This window comes from Xenopus tropicalis, chromosome 4 (assembly GCF_000004195.4).
Source record: "Xenopus tropicalis strain Nigerian chromosome 4, UCB_Xtro_10.0, whole genome shotgun sequence".
Lineage (NCBI taxonomy): Eukaryota > Metazoa > Chordata > Amphibia > Anura > Pipidae > Xenopus > Xenopus tropicalis.
The window spans coordinates 92,437,689-92,464,236 of record NC_030680.2 but is presented as its reverse complement, the minus strand read 5'-3'; the positions used below and the strand labels follow the sequence as shown (position 1 = coordinate 92,464,236).

General features: G+C 35.7%; 1 protein-coding gene across 1 annotated transcript; it reads left to right on the top strand.

Annotated features, from left to right (window-relative positions):
• The first annotated feature begins 202 nt into the window (after positions 1 to 202).
• On the top strand, positions 203 to 13,511 carry pik3r3 (phosphoinositide-3-kinase regulatory subunit 3). Its single transcript, NM_001017229.2, has 10 exons — positions 203 to 546; positions 5,420 to 5,528; positions 6,669 to 6,767; positions 7,107 to 7,287; positions 8,000 to 8,125; positions 9,140 to 9,282; positions 10,938 to 11,114; positions 11,691 to 11,765; positions 12,018 to 12,188; positions 12,574 to 13,511. Exons 1-10 carry the CDS (start codon positions 441 to 443, stop codon positions 12,770 to 12,772), a joined length of 1,386 nt encoding a protein of 461 aa, NP_001017229.1. The 5' UTR covers positions 203 to 440; the 3' UTR covers positions 12,773 to 13,511.
• The last annotated feature ends 13,037 nt before the right edge of the window (positions 13,512 to 26,548 follow it).

Here is a 26,548-nt window from a genome sequence, read left to right as displayed (position 1 = left end):
TTAAACTATTGTAGCATTTGAAAGACACGTATAGACGGGTCATTTTTTTTAAACGTTGGAAGTGTCTTCCTAGTCGCGCAGATATCCATTCCACCCCCCTCGCTGATCGTGAGCATGGTACGTTCCGACAGTTTGCCGGTTGGCCCACGCTGCTGTTAAAATGAAATGTAATCGGCTGAGAGCTGGAGATCGGAGCAGAGAGTAGAGCTGGGATCTACCCTCAGTGCTTCAGTTATCTTGTAGGCGCTAGTGTGGGCACGTCAGTATCATTGCTCGCCTCTTATATCTCGCATCGGGACTGTATCGTTATCATAAGCATATTGATAATAGGTAAAAAGAGCTCCATTGTTCAGCATCTGTATGCTCTGCATCTGTGGCTCCCGGGTACCTCAGACTTTCGTGCTTGACATCGGTCTGGATTAAAGGCAGGAGGGCAGACGATGTACAACACTGTGTGGAATATGGACCAAGATGATGCCGACTGGAGGGAAGTTATGATGCCTTATTCCACCGAACTGATCTTTTATATAGAGATGGACCCCCCAGGTACTGGAGCTCACTCTCTTCCCACTTTATGGAGCCCTCATCTTATATCTTATTAAAGTGATGCTCAGTTTTCCAGCCCTCCAGCTGCTGGTGGACTACAACTCCCAGCTACCATTAAGCCGAGAGGAACAAGAGTTGTAGATTAGCAGTAGCTGAAGGACTGGTAAATATTTTATTTTTGCATCCGAACGTACATTTAGAATTGCCATGGATATTTTAACCCAAGAGGTTCTGCAGCAGCTGTGATTTTTCATTCTTTGTTAGGGCAGTTGATCTCTCTGGTCCATATGAAATGCATTAGGGTCACCCTGAATCTGTCCCTCTACCTTTTGTCCATTTGAATATATTTCATTTTCCAGTACTCACTTTCTTGCTGACAAAAGGGGTGTGGACATGTTGAGGCAGATTCCTCCTGCTTTATGTTCTCTTTGTGCTTTATTTAACTTATACCCATTTTTTGTTTGGAACCCCCAGGCGTCTCTTTATCCTTCCATTTATTTTCAACCAGTCATTTTATAACTTTATTGCAGCTGAAATATTTTTTTTATTCATCTTTTTCCAGGGGGCAGTTTTGTGTAAATTTGTAACATTAGCAACAATTGTGATCAACTTTCATTATTCTTTATTAAAAACAATTTTCAGACAAATGCATTTAATTTTTTAAGTATTTTTTTTTTTTCCTTTCATTCCTCCCACCCCCCCACTTCAGGTGCAATTTAGCTTTTTCCATATAACTGCACAATATGTTGGCACTTTTTTCCAGTTAATATTCCTTCCCTAAAGCCAACTTTATGCAGACATTCTGGATTTGAACCTTCCTGCCCCTCCTCCTGCTGCTTCACTTACCTCATCCCCATAGCAATTGCTAAGGTTCCATCACCTGTCAGTGGCCACATTAGGTATTACTTCTCTGCCTTCATTTCTTTGTCCTCTGTGGCATTTCTCACTTCCACAATTTAACTCTATACTTTATCTCCTAATGCATTCGCCAGCTTCTGCCTTTGTTATATGGGCTAGAAGTGTATATAAGAGAATATTATTTACAGCTTGGTGTTTGCCTTGTGATTCCTATATATTAAGTAAGTTGCTTGACTAGACAAGCGATGTTTGGAACCAATCAATTTCTACAGGTGTATGGCATTATAAATACATATTTTGTTTGAGTTTCTCATCTTTATTTATATGCCTGTACGGAAAGTATATTTCCATAATAAATTGTAATGCGATGTAGAACTTTACAGCCGTTTTATTACTTTTCCATTGTTTAAAAAGCTTAGTGTTTGAAGATAAAGTGCATACATCATAACCAAAAATAATTTTGCACACAAGGAGATATAAATAATAGCTTATGCATCAAACCATTTTTCTAACCAAAGTGCTTATATATATCATTAGCCCTGCGGTCAGTGGCAGAATGATGCAGTGATACAGTGGCTAGTTTGGCCAATAAAATATTACTTTAGAAGCCCTGGGCAGATTAACTGTGTTGCTGAACAGCTCTGTCTGTAGGATGCAGGTGGGGGTGAGGAGTACACAGGCCTTGTTGAATTTGGCACTAAGTCTAGCGGAACTGGATGTTAGTCTCTATAGACAAAGTAAGGCAAGATCCAAAACCATTTTTTCCCTCCTCCACTTTTATTGTTTAACAAAACTTTTAAGAAATGTGGCTTATTTCAAATTTACTGAGTTTGGCACACAGTTAGACCTATATTATTTAAACAAGTGTACATCCAACCAAGGTTTATATACTTTGGTCACTATGCAGGTCATTAAAAGAGATGACTAATCAAGTGGTCCAGAGATTTTTATTTTTTGTGTGCAAAATAACTGTTACGTTTCGTTTCTCACTCTTTCCTTTAATTTGTAATGGACCCCTCTCCATTGTCTCGGTTACCTTTCCCTGAGTGAAATTGGTGCTAACACATCTTATAATTTAAGGCGCTATTACCAATTTCTATTTCATCTTACAATATGATAGCCGATTATTTTTGTTATCTGTGGTGCCTATTGCTGCCTCTGTTCATTGTCTGGTTTTGGCTACGTCATCTTAGCAAAATCTTAACTCTGGCGCTGCCGAAGCGCTCTGCATTGCAGTGGGGATGTTGAAGTATCAAACAAGGGGTTAATATTCTTTAGGTTTTGGGGTCTCTATCCATCCTTATGTTGCCGAGTGCTATGCACCTCGTTTCATTTCAGTAGGGTATTCATTCTTTTTTTATTGCAGTTTACCTCAGAGATGCAGAATATCGCCATGCTAATTTCTGAAGTATAATTTCATGTTAATGCGCTTAACATTTTCTAATTCAGTTAATAATCAACAATAATAGTATTAATCAAATGTATTATTCGATGAATATTATATCCACGACTTCACTTTGTCTCTGAATATTTCTAAGTTCGTTTTGCTTCCCTATCCCCCATTTTTATTTTATTTTTTTTGAAGAACAATTTTTTTTTTTTTTTGTTCATCTTTTTTTTTCAATTGTATAAATTTTTATTTAGCTTTGTAAATCTCTGGATAGCCAAAAGTAGAGCGGGCTTTGTATGAAGGTCTTTATATCTTCTACATTTTGTCCAGAAGGGGCGTCATATTCCATGTTGTGCCTTTCTTTCCCTTCTCTGCTGCAGATGAGTTTTTTTTTTTGTGTTAACTTTGTTAATATTTTCTCGGCTTTATTAACTGATAAATTTATCTATGTTACATTATCTTGCTTTTTATTCCTCTATGGCATTATATCATGGTAATCTTGTATGAGCTGCAATTACATTTCCCTAAGTGTGTGTTGAGGTTCGACAGAGTACCTTGGTTAGAATCTGAAATCATTTTAATCTCCTTATTTATTTCTTATCCCCCAACTAAGTTTTTTGTTTGGTTGACTAATTCTTATTAGTATTCCTTATGGCAAGGAGTGACTTAAGATTTACAATATTTTTTGATCTTTTCGCAATAGCGGTCCAGGCTTGACATGTAGTTACATAAATACTGAGCTTGTGCTTTCCAATGTAGCTTTAAAGACATTCTTGTCCACTGGTTCCTATTGTTATGTGCAATATGCAGCCCAGTTTCTATATACTTCCTACTTATTTACAAGCTAACAGACAGTATGTATATTGTTCCTACCTTTTCATCCTTCCTTCACTAGATATACTACTAAAACAGTCAAATCCCTTGTAAGCCATTCTTGCATGTAGTATTTTATTTAATAAAATCTAAATATTATTGAGCCAAACGTATCTTTTTGCTGTCTTGCTTGCCTGGCAACTAATTGAGCTTGAGCATCTATTTGGTGGAACTGATTAGCTTTGGTAAAACTACCTGCTGCTCCCCCGCACAGCTACTTTCTGCATCTGAACGTCAGGAACATACGATTCTTTTACAGAGCTGTGATTGGCTAGAGCTCTGTCTCCATTCAGAGATTAGTTTTTGCCAACAGCGTCTGATTTGGGATTTAGTACAGAAATCAGGTTGGATGGTGAGTGCTGCGGAGGAGGAAAAGGAGGGGGGAAGATTAGGGTTACTAAAGAGCAAGCTATAGTATAACCACTTCAGTGCACAAGTATGGTGCTTGACCAGTCAAAGCCGAACATTTCTGGATCCATGGCCGCCACAAAAAAAATAGAAAAAGGAATCTGTAAGAAGTATTTTATTAGTTATATTATCTTGCTAACTTAATATCTTTATTTGTATTAAACACAAATATACTTTATTTATAAAAAAAAAAATACAATCTGTAATTGAATATTTTTTTTTTTTGTTTTACTTTATAATTACTGTAGTTCCCCTTCACACAATAGAAGTTTATACTATAAACAATGTTTTTTCTGCTGTCTAAGCTTGTCAGGACTGAATGAGAACAATGCAATAGCAGAGCTACAGTGCACTTTATATGATCTTGGGGCAAATGCAGCATCTTAAGAAGAAAATACAGTTTTAAGCTCCAAACATAGCTCAGCAATACTCATTATGCAGGACTGGATGTGACATATTGCACTTGTATTTTCCGAGTGCTAAAAGTCCAACCCTAAGGTCCGACAGTAAGGGTTTAGACGGTTTGTAGTAATCAATCACTTTGTCAGATACTTGTTAAAGTATGTTTTGTATATTTTGGTTACTTTTTAGGCCTTCTTTAAATCTGCAATTATATGGATTGTTTCTTGCTATTTTTCCGCGTTTTTTTTTTTTTTTTTTAAAGTAACCACTGATGATATTTTATTTATTTTTATTTTTAAGATATGTAATGGCTTATACATGGTTGTGTGTTTTTTTTTTTTTTTTTTTTTTTTTTTTTTTTTTTAAGCCTTTTTTTTTTTAAATTTGGCACAATCTGCCTACAATATAAATGGCATGTGCAGGAGAAGTACATTCTACAGGCCAAGACCTTATTAGAGTTTCAATTACTGCACTGGGTAGGGTCGTTTTCATTTATATAATCTCTAACTGTAATATTTACATTAGTTCACTCTGAAACTGTTAAGAGCTGTAGATAGAACAAATGGTGTGTAGATTTCTGAAAGCAATGGTCCAACAAATTAATGTTGTTGCAACCCTAAAAAGGCTGCGTATTGTATGGTATCATAATAATTTGGCAGATTCTGCTAAATTCTGAGGTGTTGATATTCTCTGTAGGTTATTAAACAGTAAAGGTTTGCATAGTAACAGGGCAAAATCAAATCTTTAACAGTTCAAGTTGTGTGTTTTAGGACTAATTACTTTCCATTAAATTCCTATTTTGATTTTATAGAGAACAGGTTGAGAGTGCATGTGTACGTCCTTCCACATTTAGTTATTAAAGCAACTGTTTATTGTCTGGGGCATTTAATATATTGATTTTTTTTTTTTTTCCCCCTCTTTCTTTTTTTTTTTTTCCTTCAGTACTTCCTCCTAAGCCACCAAAATCAATGACTTCATTGTCTACAGATGGAAGCAAAGAGAACTCTGTTTCTCTTCAGGATGCCGAATGGTACTGGGGAGATATCTCAAGGTACGTGTTATAATCATATTATTCAGTGGTGCCCTGTGGTTCTGTTGACCTACTTTTACTGAGAGATATGATGCAAGTATATTCGGGGTAATATGTATCAGCTTAAAGGGAAGGGTTTTATTGGATTTCTTGGTAAGTTTTTTTTGGTGTTAATAACTTTCTGAAAAGATATATTGAATACTAAGCAGAAAGAAGCTTTGCAAGATTATCATTAGTTTTTTTTTGGGGGGGGGTTTAAAGTATACTCAGCATTGGCATAAAGTAGCTGCCTACCGTCAAACATTTGTACTGAAAATCTTTCTTTTATATAACTGTGTTTGTCCTTTATAAAGACAACACAGTTGCAGCTTAAAACTAAACATATGTAATGTAATATTTCAGAACATCTTTAGAAACACAACATTCATGATTCTTCTCCTGTTGCATATGCAGTAACTATTACTATTATATAAAGCAAATTTGCCAAATCAGGAATAGCTGTGTCGACTTTCCCTAGTGGTCATAAAGGATTTTTTTGTTATGCTGCGGTCTATGGATAATAAGGCAACCAATACAATGGAGTGCACGTTTTGCTTATTAAAACATATTTCTGAAATGGCCAGATTATGCTGACCTTTGCAGTTTACATTAGCACAGGTAATGAACCACTGGAACATTGCTATGTTACAGCACATCCCTATGGGTTGGCATTCTCCTTCACTGATTGACCTCTGAATAAAAATCTAACCATAAGTGCACATCTTCAAAATTAGCCTCCCAGTTAGTTCTCTTCATGTACTTCAATTAAGATGTGCTAGACAGGCCTAAGGATGGCTTCCTTTACACTTACAAGTTAGGAAAACAGGCTGAGGCGCAGCACAGGCCTTACAAACTTTCCCTAGATGTCAGCTGCTCTGAAACAACTGCAGAAATATTAGGTTGATTTACAGTAATAAACATTTTTTGTGTCAAAACTACAAAAAAAGTATTGTTTTTACTATGCTATGGTTAACAGCCTAGAATTGTTTCTTATTAATTCTTGCCATATTGGTCCAGTATAATCACTCACTATTGTGAACGTGCCCTGCTAAAAAATTGTATTTTGTATGTAGAATATATTTATAAATGCTTTATAAAACTTGTTTCTCTCCTTCTTAAAAGGGAAGAGGTAAATGATAAACTTCGTGATATGCCAGATGGTACCTTCCTGGTTCGAGATGCATCTACAAAGGTGCAAGGAGATTATACTTTGACACTAAGGTAAGTATTCCTAATGGCAATGACTGGTTTAAATAGTTTTAAATAGTGGGTGTATTCTTCTCTAAATCCAACATCACATTTAAAAGTTGCTTGTTGATGTTTTATGCTATGGGGCATATTTATTATAGTTTGTAAGCCAGCATCACCGGTAATGTTGCCCATAGCAACCAATCAAATTTTTGTTTTTGCTTTTTAACTTGTAGGTGACTGTTAATTACTGATTGGTTGCTATGAGCAACATCACTGATGATTTTGTCTTACACGTTATAATAAATATGCCCCTATGTTTGTTTTGTATAAGATGTTATAAGCAAATTTTTTTTTTTTTTTTCAATTTAGGAAAGGGGGCAATAACAAACTGATAAAGATTTATCATCAGGATGGCAAATATGGTTTTTCTGATCCGTTAACATTTAACTCTGTCGTGGAGTTGATAAACCATTATAGAAATGAATCCCTGGCACAATACAATCCTAAGCTGGATGTAAAATTGTTATATCCAGTGTCAAGATACCAACAGGTGGGAATCTTCATTTCTTCTTCATTTTAAAATCTTCCTGTTTAACTGACTATATATTCTTTATAAGATTTTAAATAGACCAGTGCATTTTTTTTTTTTTTAATTTAATTGTTTTGTTTAGTACAGGTATGGGACCCCTTATCCAGAATGCTTGTGACCTGAGGTTTTCTTTAAAAGGGGTCTTTCCGTAATTCGGATCTTCTACCTTTTAAGTCTGCTAAAACAAAATAATTTAAACCCGTTAGGATTGTTGTGCATCCAATAAGTATTAATTATTTCTTAGTTGGGATCTAGTACAAGGTACTGTTTTATTATTGCAGAGAAAAAGGAAACAATTGAAGGTTATTATCCATTGTGTCATGTGCACTTTATTTTATTGAAGTATTTATCAATGGCAGTTAAGTACTTAGCACTGAGGTCCTGAGCTCAAGTCCATCAATGACTTTATCTGCGTAGATTTATCCCCAACATCCTAGTTTTCATATTCCAAAATCATACAGGCAGATTCATTGCCCATCAAATGAAAATAATAATTTTCTGGGTGTACATAGTGACCTTTAACTTCACATTTTTTGTGAACTGATGTGAATGATGATCAATTTCTAGAACGTGCTGTGTGACATATCGGCCCTATGTAAATAAATGTGTGTTATATGATGTATGTGGTTTTATATTTAAAATTGTGTTATTAAATTTTATAATGTTTTTGTAGGATCAGCTTGTTAAAGAAGATAACATTGATGCTGTTGGTAGGAAACTTCAAGAATACCATGGTCAATTTCAGGATAAAAGCAAAGAGTATGACAAACTGTATGAAGAATATACTAAAACGTCACAGGTGTGTATGCATGCAGACTGCTTGCGGTGCTACTTATTTTTGCCTAGTGGTGAGATATTGATGTTACTTTCTGAAATGCTTTGTTACTAATGTAGCTTGTATGCTTTTCTGCAAAAGTTGGTATATAAATCGTTTGCTTTATGCATTCTCAGAGTTCTGGCACTGCATATAAACCATAAACAGGGTTTTAAATGGTGTTGTTCATATTGCATTTGTTTTTTTGTAATATCTGACTTTTGTTTGTTTTATTTTTTTCTGAAGTCCTCTAGTTTGGATTTTTGGATTTGTTCCTAGGGTTTCACTTACCCTAGCAATCAGACATGATGACAGTTGGTTAGGAAATGTCAGCTGGTTTCAAACTTACTACTCTATGGACTAGACATGTAGGACACCTTGAGGAAGGGGGTGGGGTGGTTTTTACAGCACTGAATCACTGTCTCTAAATTGTAAAGTGATAAATAAACGCTCCTATAATTCATAGGACTGTCACTAGCAATTAAGATCCATGCAGCCCCCTCCCCAAACCACCCTGCAGCCCAGCTGTGCTTACTGTAGCTTCGGACACTCACTGGTGAACAGGATTGCCCATTCTGTCAATCACACTGGGTTTGGTGGGGTTGAAGTACAGATGTACCCATACATTACATGCCATTACATTTTCCTTTGGCAATATAAGTGGCAGAGCTATTTTCACTACTTAATAAATAAGGATATTCCAATAATAGAAGCAAAACCTTTATTTTATTTGTAGTAAGGTGTGTTCTATGGTACGTGCTGTGGGAATATGTTGGCACTTTTTTAAATTTTTGTTAATTGCTGCTGTTCCATTGCATAAGACTGAGACTTTGTTTAACCTTGCCTTCAGCTGTTTTCTTTTTTGTGTGTGTGTTAGAAGATCTTTATGAACTCAGATGCCAATTTGGGGGTACTGGAATGAGAGAACTGTTCATGATGCCTTTCTATAGATCAAAATAATATGTATCATCCAGCTCTGAACTCTGTTTTGTCTTTCAGGAAATTCAGATGAAGAGAACAGCAATTGAAGCGTTTAACGAGACTATTAAAATATTTGAAGAACAGTGCCATACACAAGAACGCTATAGTAAAGAATACATGGAGCGTTTCAATAGGGAGGGCAATGAAAAGGAAATGGAAAGGTAATAAGCATTTCTACTGTGCCACTATAATCTAGTTTTATAAATAGTTGATATACTTTCAGATGACTAATTTCTAATGTACCTGTGCCAAGGTTTAGATTCTAGCAGAAATATAACTAATACATGTTACAATACCATAATACTAGCCATGGAAATGTCAGCTGATTTTTGAACATTTTGTACTCTTTCGCTTATGTGGCATTTTATGGGGGGATTTTTAATTAACTTGAAAACTAGATAGATTAAAAAATAAAGAGAAGCATACAGGGCAAACTTTTTTTTTTTTTTTTTGTACATTACGTATTTGTCATAATATAGTGAAATATCTGCTTTGTGATAACTACATTGTGAACTGCCTCGGGGAATACAGAAGATCAGTTTAGTGATTGAAACTGGAACTTTACTGCACAATAAATTTAGAACAACCTCAACAGGATCTGTTATACACTACTGTACTATGTCACTTTTATTTTATTTTTTTTATCTGCACCCAGGCAAACTGACTTTACTGTTACTTTTTTTTTTAAAAAAATATTTATTGGTATGTTCAGCTATGGTCATGTAGAGAATTAAGCATACCTTTTGCAAATGAGAGGTTCTTGCTGATACTGAAACTTTGATTGCAGCAAACACAACACTACCATGGCATTTAAAAAACAAAACAAAAAAAAAAAACGCCTAACTTTAAAGGGCACCTATAACTAAAAGATTGTTTCCCCCACTGTAGGTAAATAGAGCATGTATTCTGGTTGAGGGAAACCGTATCTTCAAAAAATGTTTCCTCTCTGACACTATGTCACCGGCGCCATGTTTGCTGCATGCACATAATGAGTCTCCTGGCTAGCTCAGTGTGTGAGTGCACATGATGTAGGAACTCTGTTGGTCTGCATTAGTGAGCCCAGCATCCGCAACTGGAGCTCCAAGTGCAAGGTGGCATAGTGCTGACAAGGGGCATATTTAGTGAAAAAGAAAACTACCAGAGTTCAGGCTCTGTTCCCTGGTAGGGGCAACAATAAATGTTGATCCCATATTTTTCTGACAAATTCAAAATGGTTACTGCATCAAAATGTGCCCAATCAGACAATTCCTTCCCTACTCTGCTAGAAGCTTAGAGGAAGGAAAACTATCTGCACTCACATTCTCATTAACCAAAATTGTTCTTTTGATGCCTGGGTGCTGCTTAAGGAGAAACCGCAGATCCATGGTTGGAAGATAAGGGCATTCATGGGTTTTTTAAAATATACTTTGAGATTATGCCAGTATTGACATTCTGCTTCCTGTCTAGAGCCTTTCTCAAGATACATTGGGCCACCATTACAACTTTCTTTTAAAACCAGCAAAAGTGGGGTGTTTACATAACAACATGTACTATCCACTGAACCATTCTTGGCTGTTGGTTTATGCCCCTGTTGGATCATATATCATATTATGCATGTAATTAGACTTATATATCCATTAACACAATAAAAGCAATCTCTACATACAAAAGCATGGAAATAAGATTTTACATCAACGGATATCATTCAAAAAAAAAAAAAAAAGAAAGAAACAATTTAAAATTCAATGCTCATTCTCTGTCCCCAGTTTCTTGATCTAGAATGTATCTTGCTGTATATATGTATACATACATTTTTTTTAATTATATTTTTATACAGGATTATAATGAATTATGAAAAGTTAAAATCTCGTTTGGGTGAGATACATGACAGTAAATTACGCCTGGAACAAGACTTGAAGAAACAAGCTTTAGACAATAGAGAAATAGACAAAAAAATGAACAGTATCAAGCCTGATCTTATTCAGCTGCGTAAAATAAGAGATCAATACCTTGTGTAAGTATTTTTAATACTTTAATGGGCTTTGCAAGGTCTAATGTTCTTGCTCTCTGTTTGTGTATATATTTGTATTTCACTCTTATTAGCTGAGGTACCTGGGGAAATTTGATGATACAGATTCAAATAATCAAATTATCCCCCACCTTTAACAGAACCCGCTTTGCAAATCCTTTGCCCTGCTGAATAGTTTTCCAGTACTATAACACTTCTAAATCTCATTGGGCAAATAGGAAGTTTATCTGGATATATGTTTTATTCAGTTTGGTTGTAAACTTGATTGTGAATCTTTTTAGATTGCATAGGTTCAAGATGGATTTGAATTTAAAGTGGTTAGTCACATATTCAAATTTGTTGTGGTTTTTTTCCCACTTCAGTTGAAAAAATTACTATTTCTATTACCCCATTAAAACCCATTAACTAAGATTAATGAATGCCACCTTTAAACACAGAATGAGGGTTTTGCTTTCTAGACTGGAAACACTAATTTAAAGACACGTTAAAAAGTGATTCATTTGTATCTCCGTTTTTTTTTTTTTTTTATTTATCCTGTTTTCTCCTATATATTTTTGACAGATGGCTTAATCACAAAGGAGTGAGGCAAAAGCGTATAAATGACTGGCTGGGAATCAAGAACGAAAATATTGATGAGTGAGTTCCCTTTACATTCATTAGTTGTGGTCCACGTTCTAGTATATGATCTTCTTGCATAGATTCTACCTTCTCGTGAAATATATACTATATTAATACACAAAACCTTGAACCACATAGCCTACTGTTCTGTTACCTTCACTTAAACTCTAAAAAATGCTTAAAATACTAGCCGACTTCTATTATATATCTATATATAATGATAGTTTTTTGGATTTTATAGACTTCTGACCTTATTACATTTCTCTGTAGTACTTATTTTGTAAGTGAGGAGGACGATAACCTTCCCCATTATGATGAGAAAACCTGGTTCGTTGGTGATCTCAACCGTATACAAGCAGAAGAATTACTCAGTGGAAAGCCAGATGGAGCCTTTTTAATTCGAGAAAGTAGCAAGAAGGGATGCTATGCCTGTTCTGTTGTGTAAGTGTTTTGGTTATTTTGAGCTTATTCAAAATTATTATAAAAGTGGTTATACACAGACCCATGTACTAGTAAATGTTCATAGAAGATACTGCATACTCGGTTAAGGCACACTGCAGTCTACAATGAGTTTTTGACATTGGAGTAGGAAGTGGGTTTACATAGGTACCTGTAATTATAGATTTGAGGGAACTAACGTTGAAAAAAGTGGTGTGAACCGCATCCATAAAGAACAATAAAACTAAGCTGTCCCTATTATTGCTATAGCTTTGTCTAAATCCCAGTAATGGCTCATTTTAATGTGCATCACATGACGTGTTTCTGTTTGTAGATATTGGGTACTCTCTTCGTTAGCTGTATTGATTGTATATATTTTATCTTCCAGGGCTGATGGTGATGTTAAGCACTGTGTCATCTACAGTACGTCAAGGGGGTATGGATTTGCAGAGCCATACAATCTCTACAGTACACTTAAAGAGTTAGTCCTTCATTACCAGCATACATCCCTTGTACAACATAATGATTCTCTCAATGTCAGGCTTGCTTATCCAGTCTACGCACAGATGCCCTCCCTCTGCAGATAAACCATTGGAAGGGGTTAAAGGTTCCTATTTTGGATATTTTCTAATGTTTTTAATAGAACTAAGAGGGCATTCTTTCTACTTAGACTGCTTGTTTTGCACAAGAAGTGAATTTCTGAATGTGAATCAAAGAAGCCTAACAGCAGCAAGATGGCAACTTAAGCGTAGGTGTCCTGGTGCTACCCATGATCAGCTGTGCTCTTACACAGGTCATTTGTTATGGGAACCTGACAACTGGAAGAGAATTTCACCAGGCTCCTGCAGTGGATCCTTAACATTTTGCAATGCCTGTTTCATTCTTGTAGAAGTTTAAATCTACTTATTTTGGCATTGGTAGTATGTCTCAGTCTTCACTTATCGAGGAGTAGGTGGATAAAGAAACTGTACCACTATCGCTATCTCTTCATTTACCATTATAAATGATAAAATTCAGCTGAACTTCCAGTCCAGAGTTGTTTGCTCTATCGAAAGGTATCATGTTTGGTAAAACAAAAAAGAAGACCAAAGGATTCTTGGCAAAAATTCACTTTCATTTCCTGGAAGGGAGAAAAAAAGTTGCTTTATTTTTTCCAACAGTAAACAAAGTTTTGGCTTCCATAGCACTACAGCTTGCCACATGAGGAAACCTTCAATGTTTTTAACCAAATTGAACCCACCAAAACTTTGTTCGTTGCTGGACTAAGCACTTGTGGGAGCATTGGCATCTGCACATATTTCTACACCAAAACTTGAAAAAAAAAAACAAAAAAAAACTAAAAAAACTTGTATTGTTTGAAAACGGCAAAAATCTGTTAACTGCCGTTAAAAAAAAAAAAAAATCCAATTTTTTTTTTTTTTTTTTTTTTGTATATTTTTTTTTTCCTCTGTTTCTTGACACAACTTTTCCGAAGTTGAATAAAATGGACACTTTGCTTTGGAATGTAAACTGAAGATGAGCTGGTGCTCCATTGCTTGTGCGCTTCTTTCCACAAGGAGGAAAAAAAAAAAGTTAAATTGTCATTTTGTGTTAAATTGTCATACATGTTGGATGAAATGGTGCAAACCAGTGCTTCTAGATGGCTTGTTTTACCAAAATAGGGGCATTGTACTTTACTGTTTCATAACAATCTCACAAGTTTTTGTTTGAATTTGTTTCATACACATTATATGCACAAAGTTGCACATCTATCATCTGAATGGACCTCCACATGTAGTATTTACCTGTGTGCTAACACAGCTTTTTGGAAGGCTAGCTCTTCAGAGTTCTGAATAGCACATTTTTACATGAGTAACTCATGTAAGAGCCACAATCAAGCATCCTTGTTCCATCAGTGGACTGCTTGCTTTGTGTGTGTGTAAATATTATGTATGAATTTACTTGCATGTGTTTGTGCAGAATTTAATATTTCTGCAAAATGGTACTTGTGTGTGTGTATATGCTGGGCCTAATTTGAAGTTTTAGGGAAACATTTGATGTTTCTGAATACATACCTTTTTGTTAGTATGGCTATCTTCTATTGAAGAGCTGAAAGCCTTCGGTTGTAATGGATTCAGTAAATATCCATTGTGCATTGTTGGATATCCAAACATTGAAGTAGGTAATGGGCTCTCGGTGGTTGCTAATAAAACTTTGTATTTGGCTTGAATTTAATGTAGAAGTATTGACTGGAAATTTAGACTGTTCTCTGTGCAAGGTCCTTTTTTTAAAGGCACCAGCAATTCTGACTATAGTACATCAGCCTTATAACAGCAAACATCTCCAACCTTACCTCTGTTGCTGTGGCATCCACTGACAGTCCATAAACCAGATTTCTTCAGCTCATGCTATTTGCACTCAGGACTGCCATTGATGTTCACGATACAAAAGTTAATCAGAGCAAGCAGGGCATGCTGACCGACATCTTAGCGGAGGTGTCTGCTAAATGCATTTAACCACATAGACCTGCGGGAAGTTTAGCAGGACAAAACCTCTACTATAAATAGACTGTTGTTCTTCGGGGTTTGTAAGACAACCCTCTGACTGAGGTACATTACTTAGGGCATAATTTCTTTCTCAGATTTTAGTTGCCCTTTAAACCATTAGGTGTCTTAGGAAAAATAATTTTTATCATTGTTTCAATAGCACATAAAATCACTAGGTGTAGCAGTACACACACACACTTGGCTCACCCCCATAATAAACACACTAAACAGAATCTGAACAGTGGTTGAAATCTCTTTATAAAAGGCAGCTAACTTTTTTTTTCTTGTTACTTTCCCCTCTTATTTAAACTGCTCTCTGATTTGCAGTTTGAAAAATGTGTGTTTGTTTTATTTTTTTTTCATGTTTCTTGTGGGCCACATTTGCCATATGATGATTTTGGGTTATTGTTGCAGATTTGTGTATTTACCAACTCTGTCAAATAAGAGAATCTTAATCTGTAAACCCAGTTATGTAAAAGCCATCTAGAAGCATTCATCTTTGTTAATGTGTCATTGTTTTAATGTTTTTGAAGCTCCATGTGTAAATTAGGCTAGCTTTTCCTAAGTGCTCCTGTTGTGCATTGTATCTTCTCTTTTAGTGTTGCACTTGGTTTTGGCTTCTAAAGCTTCCAACAGTCCATTTTGTACCCATTTTATACTCATGATGGCCGTCGCACATCTACTTTTCACAGTTTCTTGCACTCATTCGGCACTTGGTACAAAATGGGTATAAGGCTTACCATGTATAGTATAACCAAGCGTAAATGCACTACAGGCCTTGACGGCAGTTAAACCAGCATGAATTGCCGTAAGGAGACCCTGAGGGACTATGGGCTTTGTATAAATGAGGAAAAGGTTTGCACTGAAAAGAAAGGAAAGGGTGTTTTTTTGTTTTTCTTTACTTTACATTTCGGAACAGTTATGGACTTGGTATTAAAACATCATTTATTTTCAGAAAGACAAATATATTAACACTTAAGTTATTCTCTGACTACAGCTGACAGATGATAATCTCAGCTGGCCATCCTATTAAATAAATATAATATATGTTTTAGAATATGGTCCACTGTGGTTAGATAAGGCTATAAGTGAACATAATAGAAAATATCCCAAACATATTCTAGAAGATTTAATGACCATATCTTATACCATGCAAAGCAGCGTGGCTGGATAGTGATGTATCTTAAAACTGTACAAAGAATAGAGTATGACTGCCTATGTCAGTGGAGCAAGGAATGGACATGTTGCATACTACACTGTCTTCTTTCCTACAATTAAATCTCATATGGAAGGTTGGCAGATTGTCACTGAAATATATGTGCAATATATAAATATGCTATTTCATTTTTCCTGGATAGTCACCTGTTTCAGCTTGCAGGCTTTTCTAATGTAACTTTCTAGCAAGGGGTATCAGGAAAGTCACTTATATATGCCTTTTTCTTCCATTGGTGTCTGAGTGTGGGAGGTTGTAAGTCAGTATTATAATTTTTTTATTTTATATAATTTTTTTTTCATTTTTTAAATCATTTAATTCTTTCCTACAGAGGGAAAGCAGTATAATTTTGTGATGGATTGCCGACCTGTCCTAACGCCTTCAGTAACACAGAGGCCCTCTGCTACCAAAGGTGCTCACGCTCTGATTTATGCATCCTTACACTGCAAATCATCATCCACAGTACTCATAACTGTTAGATGTTCTTCCATTTTTTAAGAGTAAATAAAGTTGCAGCAGTATGTGTATGCAGTACTTACATTTACCTGCCTTTCACCCGTTTGCCATTTTAGACAAGATATCAATTCAGAATTCAGACCTGTCATTTCTGCATGCCATGAACACACCTGGGTTTAATATTCATGCTCAAATCAATCAAAATAACACATTTTGGTTAAATGTCAGAGGAAATATGCCCTTCCCTTTGCATTTTTTATGTTATTTTCTGCATAAATAGGTAACAATTCTTACCACAGAGCATTGCATTAAACATAGTAATCTTTTTTTGGGGCATTTTTCAAGTAAATTACTGTTCACTGAACTGTAGCATAAGAAAGAATTGCAGAGCATTCTGTTCATCTGGTTTGATAAATGTTTCAGTTTACTAAATACTTTCTGACTGCCAGGACAAAAAAAAAAAAAAATCAAACTGCTTAGTCCCTAGTTGATCTGCCCCAAACCATATATATAAATATTTTAAGATCCCATTTATTTTGAACTTATTTTACATTAAATGATGGTTTAATTTTTCCAGAATGGGATGGAGACTAGCTCAGCATTTTTTAGAGGGAAGAATTCATCTGAAGTACATTACTTCATTAGCATTTGTGGCTACTGTGGAAAGTGACTGTTTGTGTAACTAGATGCTATTAAAATCTTGAGCAGGTAGATATTAAAATGACCAAAAGCGTAAAATCTATACTGTGTAATGAGTGGAACATCAAATCACAGGTCACATTAATATCTATGAGCACGCCAGTCTTTTAATGAAATGTGTTGTATACACACTACATGAAATTGTGTCATGTAATATGTTAAGCAGCAATCTGATTTTTATTTATTTCGGGTTTTTTTTTTTTTTTGTTTGTTTCCTTTCAAGATAATAAATGAAAGTGTCTTGGTACTTGAACATTTTTGTGTGAAGACCTGTTTTTATAGGATGTTGGGACTTGCAATTGAAACTGCTTTTGTATGTTTTGCTGTATTTCTGCACATGTATGGCAGAATCCTTTCAGGGGAAAATAGTTCTAGGAATTTGACTTTTTTGTATTGTTGGGTTTTTATTTTTTTCATTGGCGGCTTTAAAGTGTAAAGTTTAAAAATTCACATTTTCATCATGTCTCATGGTCTGTGCCTATTGCTTTTGGTGGCACAAGATTCTTTAAGAAGTACCTTCTCAACTAAATTCTGTCAAGACTACAGTACAATATCATTGCCACCCCCCCCCCCTTTTTTTTCACCTACTGCCATAAGCAGCCAAGATGTGATATGCAATTTCTTAGTGAAAATATCTAATACATTTTTATTTTGAGCTGGTTATCTAAATGACCTTTGATCCTTTCCAACTGTGCAGTACAAGACAGGTCAGTGAGGACTGCAGATGAAGTGTCAGGCTTTGGCAATGTGAAATCTATCCTTTAGACAGACCTAATATTTACATATATAGCACTAATTATTGAGGGCTTTTTGTATTTAAGTGTTCTCTTTGCACATATATGTCCTGGTTGTCAATGGGACAGTTTACCATGATTTTAACTTCTAACAAAATGAGTGAAAAAAATTTGTTTAATCTGGTTGCTGTGATCACTGATAACATCTAAATCTCATTTCAAAATTTGAGTTGGTGGAAAGCAAATTTTAAAGACAAATATAGATATATAGCTATCCTAAGTAAAAATGCCCTGCAAAGTCCAGTTTAAAGTGAACTACCCCTTTAAGTATGGTGGCTTTTCCCAATCTTAGCCTACTGAAACTTTGAGCAATTTACCCTTTTATACATATAATTATACCCATAGTTTTGTACGCCAATTTTAACACTAGTTTTCCACTTCCATGGTTCTGTTAGTGGGGAGCAAGGTTCAGTTGGTGTTTGGTACTGAAGCATTTTACCTAGCAGGCCATCTACCAAGATGCTGTAAACAGACTATCATTTTGACTGGCTGCTTCAGGCGTGAAATTATTCAGTTGGGTTACCTGTGGTGTGAGCCAATTGCAACTTCCTATTTATGTCATTGGGTTTCTGAAAGCATGAAACATGAGGGGTATCTTTGTTGACCCTCATTCACATGCCTGGTCTCCTTTTGTTTACCTTAAAGTCTTCCTAAAGATCATGACATACCTGTCTAAGAAGCATTTTATGGCCAAAAATCCCCATTATAATTTAATATTTAAGTGTTCAATTATGCATTCACCAAATTGCTGTACAAAAAGGAGGAAAACCCTTTGGACTGAGCTTATCTTCCATATATTCCCCTAGCTCACAATGTAGTTTACCTACACTTGCAGTAGCTGCATATTGAATTTTTCATTCAAGCCACTGCCCATTTGGTTTTAATTTCGATACGTGCTGTCTTGCAAATACCCAGAGAAATTATTTTACATATTTTATGTATAATTAGTTATTTATGATGCCATCATTATATTTAAGGGGAAATATAAACCTTATAGTTTTACTGTAAACTTTAGTTTAATCGGAGACATTGAACACAAACATATTAGGGTTGCAAAGCCCTACCACTTTTCCTAATAATTAATAAATCCTTTTAACCTTATTTCAATAAGTACTGTGTTAACCCTAAGACCGTAAGAAGTCTGTTTTCAGCATACTAGGTCAGGTACATGTGGGGGGAACATATTTATTTATTTATTTTTCCCCCCATCCCTTTTTTAAAAAGTCCCAGACGTAAATCCATGGTAATAATGTTGCATTGTATAAATATTTACATTGACTATCTTAGCTATTCCACATTTACAACCCCTCATAAATTGGATGTTTAATTACTGTCCACATACTAAAAGGTATATCATCATATTCTGATTTGTCTGGTTCAGCATCATTAACTCCATTAGGCTGCAAATTTTTTGCAAGAAATGCATAGACCATAAAGGCTGTGTTCATTTTGGCCACTTGTCTTGATTCACAAACTGGTGTGCAAAATAGTAATGCCATGGACCATCAGATACATTTCCACATACTTATCATTTCAAGTTCTCTGCTAGGGTGGCAAAGAAATACCGTTATTCTGAAATGAAATCTTAAAGGGCTTTTCTTCCCTTGTGTCTTTTTTTTTTTCTGTTTTGTTTTTAACGCAATGCCGCTTTTAAAATGCCATCTTACTTGTGCTAAGAAGGCATAAAATGCATTACATTTCAGCTTGCACTTACTTTATGTATTAAGAAGAAGCTATGTTTAATTCCTTGAGTGATCTCAAGGAATCAATTTGAAATGTGTTATTAGGGGTTGTTATGTTTTAAAAGACTATAGATTTTTTTTTTAAATCGCATTCTGACCTTGTTTTGTACTCTGCAGGACAGAAAGACTTTGAATAGGTACAAGATATGTGTTGTAGCAGGAGGTATATGCAAACAGCATCAAGTTAATAGGATATAATTCTAAATACCATGTAGGATTCTGTAACATTTTGCACATGAACTTCCTAGCTACTGTACTGAGGCTGGCCTTTTTCTGAACTGATGTGCAGGTATTCACTTTTTTTTTTTTCTTCTTCACTTGCTTTATAAAGGGCAAGTGGTTAAGCTAGTTTTCAGGAGGAACAAACATATTTACTTTTCTTACATCTTTACAACGTTCTGCTTGTTGTTACAGTACTAATCAGTTTGGTTCTCCAAGATAACATTCATTTTTTGTCTTTTGCTTCTCCAGAATCTCAGCATGTAACTTTGGTACTTTGACTGTTGTTAATGTAAAACATGTTCTGTCTTTTATGGTATCATGAGAAATCCATGTAGCTAGATTCAGTGGTTTCACAACAAAACCAAGCTGTAAGTGTAGTGTTTTTCAGATGAATCATACTGTAGACCGTAGACAGATTTATGACATTATAGAATGCTTGTCACCAGCTGCTCTTTGCATTGACTGCAGATTTGCAAGGAGTTAAGTACGATGCAATAAGTGAAACAATGCAATAATGCACATTTTTATTCTGCTTTTAACATCTTGTGAGAGGAACGCAACAGCCCAATATCCTCTTATTTTTCGCAACAAAACATACAATTTGGATGAGAACAGTGTTCTCTGTTAAATTGTTACTTAAAAAAGAAGAAAAAAACCTTGAATTTCTGATGTAACTATAAGTAAATTTTACAGTCCAGATTTGGCTACGTGTGCATAATTATTTCATTCACACGTTTAATTACACTGGGCGGCAGAGGGGGTCGGTCAAATTAAGGACTAAAGTGTGTTTTTCACACACAATCCTCTGTGTGCACCCACAATTTGTTGTGTGCTTTGGTTCCATAATTTTGTGTGTGTACACACAAGCGCATTGGCTTGAAGGAATGATGACTTGCTGTGGCATTGGTTGAATATTGACAGGATCATATGTTGTAGTCTGCTCTACAAATCATCCATGCTTCTGTTCTGTTCTTTTGTTCACAGAAAAAGGCAATTTTTCACACACTAAGCAATATTGTATTTGATATGGTTTGTAAATCTGAATCCTTTATAAATACTTTTTTTAAAGGCACACTTACCTCAATGTTTTTTTCTGAAATAAGACTTATACACCCACTATACTTGTTTTCTGTTCTCACTGTGTACATGTTAGTTGTGTCTTTTGTCTAATTCCTGAAATTCTGGTCATGTTCAAAATTTATATTGGGTATCAATGGGGCTCACCCTATGGTATGCAACCAGGATAGGGCCACACCAATGCAAACTAATACAGCCAATGAGCCCTGCAGGACTAGTTCAGTTTCCATTTGTCTGTGCTCGGCTGGAATCATATCCAGCCTTTGCATTCACTTTTTACAGGTGCAAAATAAATATCTGCAACAGAAATATCAATCAGACTATTCATATGAAAAATGGTCAGTGTGCCTTTAACAGTCTTCGTTTACAACATCTCATTCCCTACAATTCCTAAATGTTGACAAATGTTTTTTAGCATTGTATACTAACTTTGAGGTTGATGAATGAGTAGCAGGAAAGTAACTAAATCAGATGACCCTCTTAAATGATTGTAAAACTATTTTCTGTGATCTTGGTTACTATTTCTGTATTCTGAGACCTCTCCTCAGGATATTACCATTACACTACGCTAGAGGACCTATGGGTTATCATATTTGACCTTTATACATACAGGCAGCGTTGGGCCTGCTGCATCTTTGCACATAAGACTTGAAATGCTTGCTTTTCTGAGTCCATGTTAGGCAGCTGGTGGCAAGTAGCATTTCTTTTTATTTTTCTCCAGCTTCTCTCAGTATTTTGCTTTTGGTTTGGTACATTGGTGCACCATTGTTACAAGTACAATTGCATCTAATTGTTCAGTACTCTGTATCGGCTGTGTTGTACCTTCACATCATGTGGGGGCATATACTTATCTGTCTTGCAGAATAAAAAAAAATATTTTCTTGATATTGTGTAGTCTTATTTTTACTTGTTTGAACACCATCTGTTTCTGTCTCACACATCATTTGGTATTTCAAATAAAAAGTTGTATATCACCAGGCAATGATTAAATAAATATTGGCCCTATAGAAGTTTTCTATGCAGGGCATGGTATTTTGCGCAAACCTTCAAAAATCCCGCTATTGGCATTTGTCACAGATAAAGGGTGCGCAACACTTCAATGCATCCCTAAACAATAGTGCAAAATTAATTTTAGAACTTACACTAAAAATACATAGATATTTTTAGTTAGGTTGTGAATCCCTCGATATGAACCCTTTCCTGGTGGAAATTTCTGATGCACGAGCAGAAAACACCGGCGAGTGCGCGGTAATTTTTTCAGTTACGCAGGGTTCGGATTCAGTTGGTCCAGTTTCTTTGATTCGGCTGGATTTGAATCCTGCTTAAAATTGCTCCAATTTAACCTGATTCAGGCATCCCTATTATTCAGATTTTGTTTACGGTTTTTCCAAAACTGGTAACCAAGAGTTGCCCATACAAACTTTCAGTTTTTTCTTTCGGTCTCCCCTCTCGCTGTTTTTAGTTGCAGCACCTTTCTACTCACTATAGCCCCCATTTATTGCCACACAGCAGAGCCCAATGGTAGCCTCCTCATTGAGCAATCTGTCTTTATCTCTCACACTTTTTGTAAACCATTGTTTCATATATTGAGTGTATAGATTGGTAAGTATAGGTTGTGCGTGCTGGGTTTACTTGGATGGGTTGAACTTGGTGAACTCTGGTCTTTTTCTCAACCCTATATTACTATATATATATATATATATATATATAATATACATACACCACTTTGACAGTTATATACACTTTTTTTTTTTTAGTAGTATGTACCATTGGATAATCTTAAAGACAAAATGCCATTTAAGTACTGACAGATGCCCCCTGGCCCATATGATTGACAGTGCTCACATGCAAACCAAGGTCTTTTGCTCCCACACTACTTCCTGTTACAGTTAGAGCTGCATTATTTCTGGTCATGTGATCTCTGAGGGAGCACACAGCCCATCACTAAATGGTGGATCAAGGGAAAGGGTATAAAAGGGCAATATTTACTGATATAAATATATTCCAGTTTGGTGAGATTCTTTAATAGGTCATAAATGATGTGAAGTATCCATTCTGGGGGTATAGTTTTCCCTGTAAACGGATGTTGAGTAAAGTTGCTCAGAATGTGTTTTGAGACCATTTGCTGCCAATTCCTATGTTGAAAATCCAGGATTCAGTTTAGTATTCAGCCTTTTTCAGCAGGGTTCGGATTCGGCCCAACCGAATCCTAATTGGCATATTGCCACGTGAATATGAAAGTGGAAAATGTTTGCATTTAGGGAGCCCCCTAAAAGGTATATTGGATCTGTCAATCAAAATCAGACACCAGATTCCTGCATGAAGAGAGAATGAAGAGGAAAGGATGCTGAGAGGAGAATAGTGCAGATAAATTTGATTATTTTTGAGATGGGTCACAATTGTATTGATTATTCAATTGATTATATTTAAAAAGTTTTTATTTTATTTTTTTACTATTGTTCACCTTTAAAAAGGGGGGCAAAGTAAGGTAGCTACCAGGCAATAAGAAACCAAATTGCTAAGATTCTGCACCCCCAGGCAAATACAATGGCAGGCTTCCAGTGTACAGACAATACACGGACATTTGTATCAAAAATACTGAGATTGGTATTCCTTTAATTTCTGTTTTGTATTAATCCCATTAATTTTTTCCCAAGGCTCAAGCGCCGCTGTCTCACATAACCAGATTTTTTTATGCAACAGGAAAAACTGCTAACTAAATTGTATATTTTACAGTAACTATTGCACATTTGCACAGTTTCAGCCTTTCATTTTCCTCAGTGATGCATTATTTCCAGACTTCTACATTTTTTTTTAGGTCTGTTTTGCAGCTGTTATAATCACCTCTGACTCTGCAATGCATAAACACTGGCTAAATACTTATTTTGTTATTTTAATTAAGCTATTTACTTTTATAGCTCTAAAATGTGTTTAAACGCAGCAGCATGTTGTAACTGAAAGTTACCAGGCCCTGAATAAACTTTATATAGATGACCTGTTGCAACATATATTCCAATTTCTGATGATTACAGAACCCACTGTGCCTCTACATTCATTTGTTACTTGGAAGTCACAGTAAACATTGACACAAAAATTGAAGTAAAACCTAATGCACCTTTTAAAACAACTGAAACAAAAATCCATCTTTTTCTATGGAATTGATATTGCGTTTATTCCATTCTGGACGGACAATATGTGAAACTGACACTGCAGGTATTCTACCATGTGTCCTTAAACCTAAAGTTGTCACTGCATCTATTGTGCTACAGGTATGGGACCTGGGATTTTCTGGATAAGGGGTCTCCTCAAATACAAAAATCACCCCCCATAGATATACCAAAACACTGAATAATGGCAGTGTCGGTTGCTATCAGGTAGAAGTAACAACCAGAAAATACTATGTATGTACAGATACAGCAATGCTTGGCCAAGTTTTCCTTCCAACGGACACGAGGGCACCCACTTCGTTTAGAAGAAGGGAGGTTCCATTTAAACATTCGGAAAGGATTTTTTACAGTGAGAGCTGTGAAGTTGTGGAATTCCCTCCCCGAATCAGTCGTGCTGGCTGATACATTATATAACTTTAAGAAGGGGCTGGATGGATTCTTAGCAAGTGAGGGAATACAGGGTTATGGGAGATAGCTCTTAGTACAAGTTGATCTAGGCACTGGTCCGATTGCCATCTTGGAGTCAGGAAGGAATTTTTTCCCCTCTGCGGCAAATTAGAGAGGCTTCAGATGGGGTTTTTTGCCTTCCTCTGGATCAACTAGTAGTTAGGCAGGTTATATATAGGCATTATGGTTGAACTTGATGGACATATGTCTTTTTTCAACCCAACTTACTATGTTACTATGTATTGGTGCCCAAGGCGCCCTGCCAACCCACCCTTGCTGCTGCTGCTGCTCTCTTTCCCCTAGGTCCGGCCCTGAGATGCAGTAAGCATTGGTTGTATATTTGGCTCACCACAGTGTAATAATACAGATTATTTCATTCCATTGTTGTGAGTAGTATTCCTTTGTAGTATGCTGCGCCATGTTGAGTTATAAATACCACAAAGCTCTGGTTTTTGAGTCCCTAGATTTTGCTTCCAAGTCCACTGTGCTCCTTCTCTTTAATATAGAATGTAGAATGTTGAAAATGTAGTCTAGCAACATCTGAGAACCAAAACTTAACACTCAGGGAGTTAAAACCTTATTGATCTGTATTAGGAATCTTGGTACATTCCAATCAGTTATGCTTAGAGAAGGTCAGAAGGATTTGTATGTTTATTTTCTCTGAGCCTCTTTTGGTACTTTTGTACCTTAAGGTCAGGACAGGCCTGTGCACCATGATGTGCAGGATGACAAAATTTTCGGTGCAGTGGGGTGGCATGCTGCCCTGTGGCCACAAATCCGGGCTATCTGGTTGCTAGGGTCCAAATTACCTTAGCAACCAGGATGTGGTTTGAATGAGAGACTGATATATGAATAGGAGAGGGAATGAATACAAAAAAAGTTATACAAAGTAACAATAACAATAAAACTGTAACCTCACAAAGCAATTTTTTTTTTTTTTGGCTGCTGGGGTCACTGACCCCCATTTGAAAGGTACAAGAGTTTGAAGAAGAATGCAAATAATTCAAAAACTAAAAGAAATAAATAATGAAGACCAATTGAAAAGTTGCTTAGAATTGTTCATTCTATAACATACTATCAATCTAAGGGTCAATTTATAAGGTATATTTTGTTTTTCTGCTTCTGGACCTGAGTTTTTGTTTGCCAAATATATGGAGCAGCTGCTCCCAGAATGATTACACTTATTGCTTTATAATGAATGTAGCGCATGGGATCTACCTCTGACCTTAATGCTATCTCCTCAATGCTTGCTTTTCATTCTTAATAACTTGAGCTTTGTTTTATGTAGCCTGTATTGGGTTTGACAATGCTGCTGGAATTGTTAGCATAATAAAATTAAATCATACAATACAAGCGGAAAATAATTGGCAGATTGTCCCAAAAATAACCATTACTTCACTGAGTTGTGTGGGCTGAGGTTATAAATTCAGGGATCTGCATAGTCGTTTCTGAATTAATTATCTCTGATCATAATGGATACCAACAAAACAAATTTGCTGAATATACTGGGATATAATGGCTATATTCAGATCAGCTTCTCCAGAGCCACGTTCATCCCACGCTCTGTATAAATGAAAGCACTTTGGTCTAAAGGCCTTGTATTTGAGGCACAATTATTACTTAATTAATTCTTTTGCTATGAAGATTATTAGACGACGAGTAGAACAGACACCTTTAAAAAACAAGAACTGAAAAGCACAAAGAACAAATGAAATTATGCCTAATTATTAGAAGCTTATTGTTCCACTTTACTTTGCATAAATTTGTAAAACATTAAGAAATATATTTCACACTGAGTAGGTTTTCTTCTTTAATGACCGGCATAAATTCAGATTGCTCATGCACAATTATGTCCATTTCACCATTTAAATATTAAGGTCTGTGAAGTATAGCCTTGCCTTCTTGAATCAAGGAAATGTCCCACCTCAAGCATAGGAAGTAATGGGGCAGTCCCCTTACAGCCACATAAATCATCTTAACAAATGTACATTAACTTATATTAGTTCAATTAAATCTCACTA

What these genes read in the sequence shown, in the direction of transcription:
- pik3r3 (NM_001017229.2), top strand. Translation starts at nt 441, where the DNA reads ATGTACAACACTGTGTGGAATATGGACCAAGATGATGCCGACTGGAGG. An exon ending in TATAGAGATGGACCCCCCAG is followed by an intron (nt 547 to 5,419) that starts GTACTGGAGCTC and finishes TTTTTCCTTCAG; the next exon opens with TACTTCCTCCTAAGCCACCA. An exon ending in TGCTATGCCTGTTCTGTTGT is followed by an intron (nt 12,189 to 12,573) that starts GTAAGTGTTTTG and finishes TTTATCTTCCAG; the next exon opens with GGCTGATGGTGATGTTAAGC.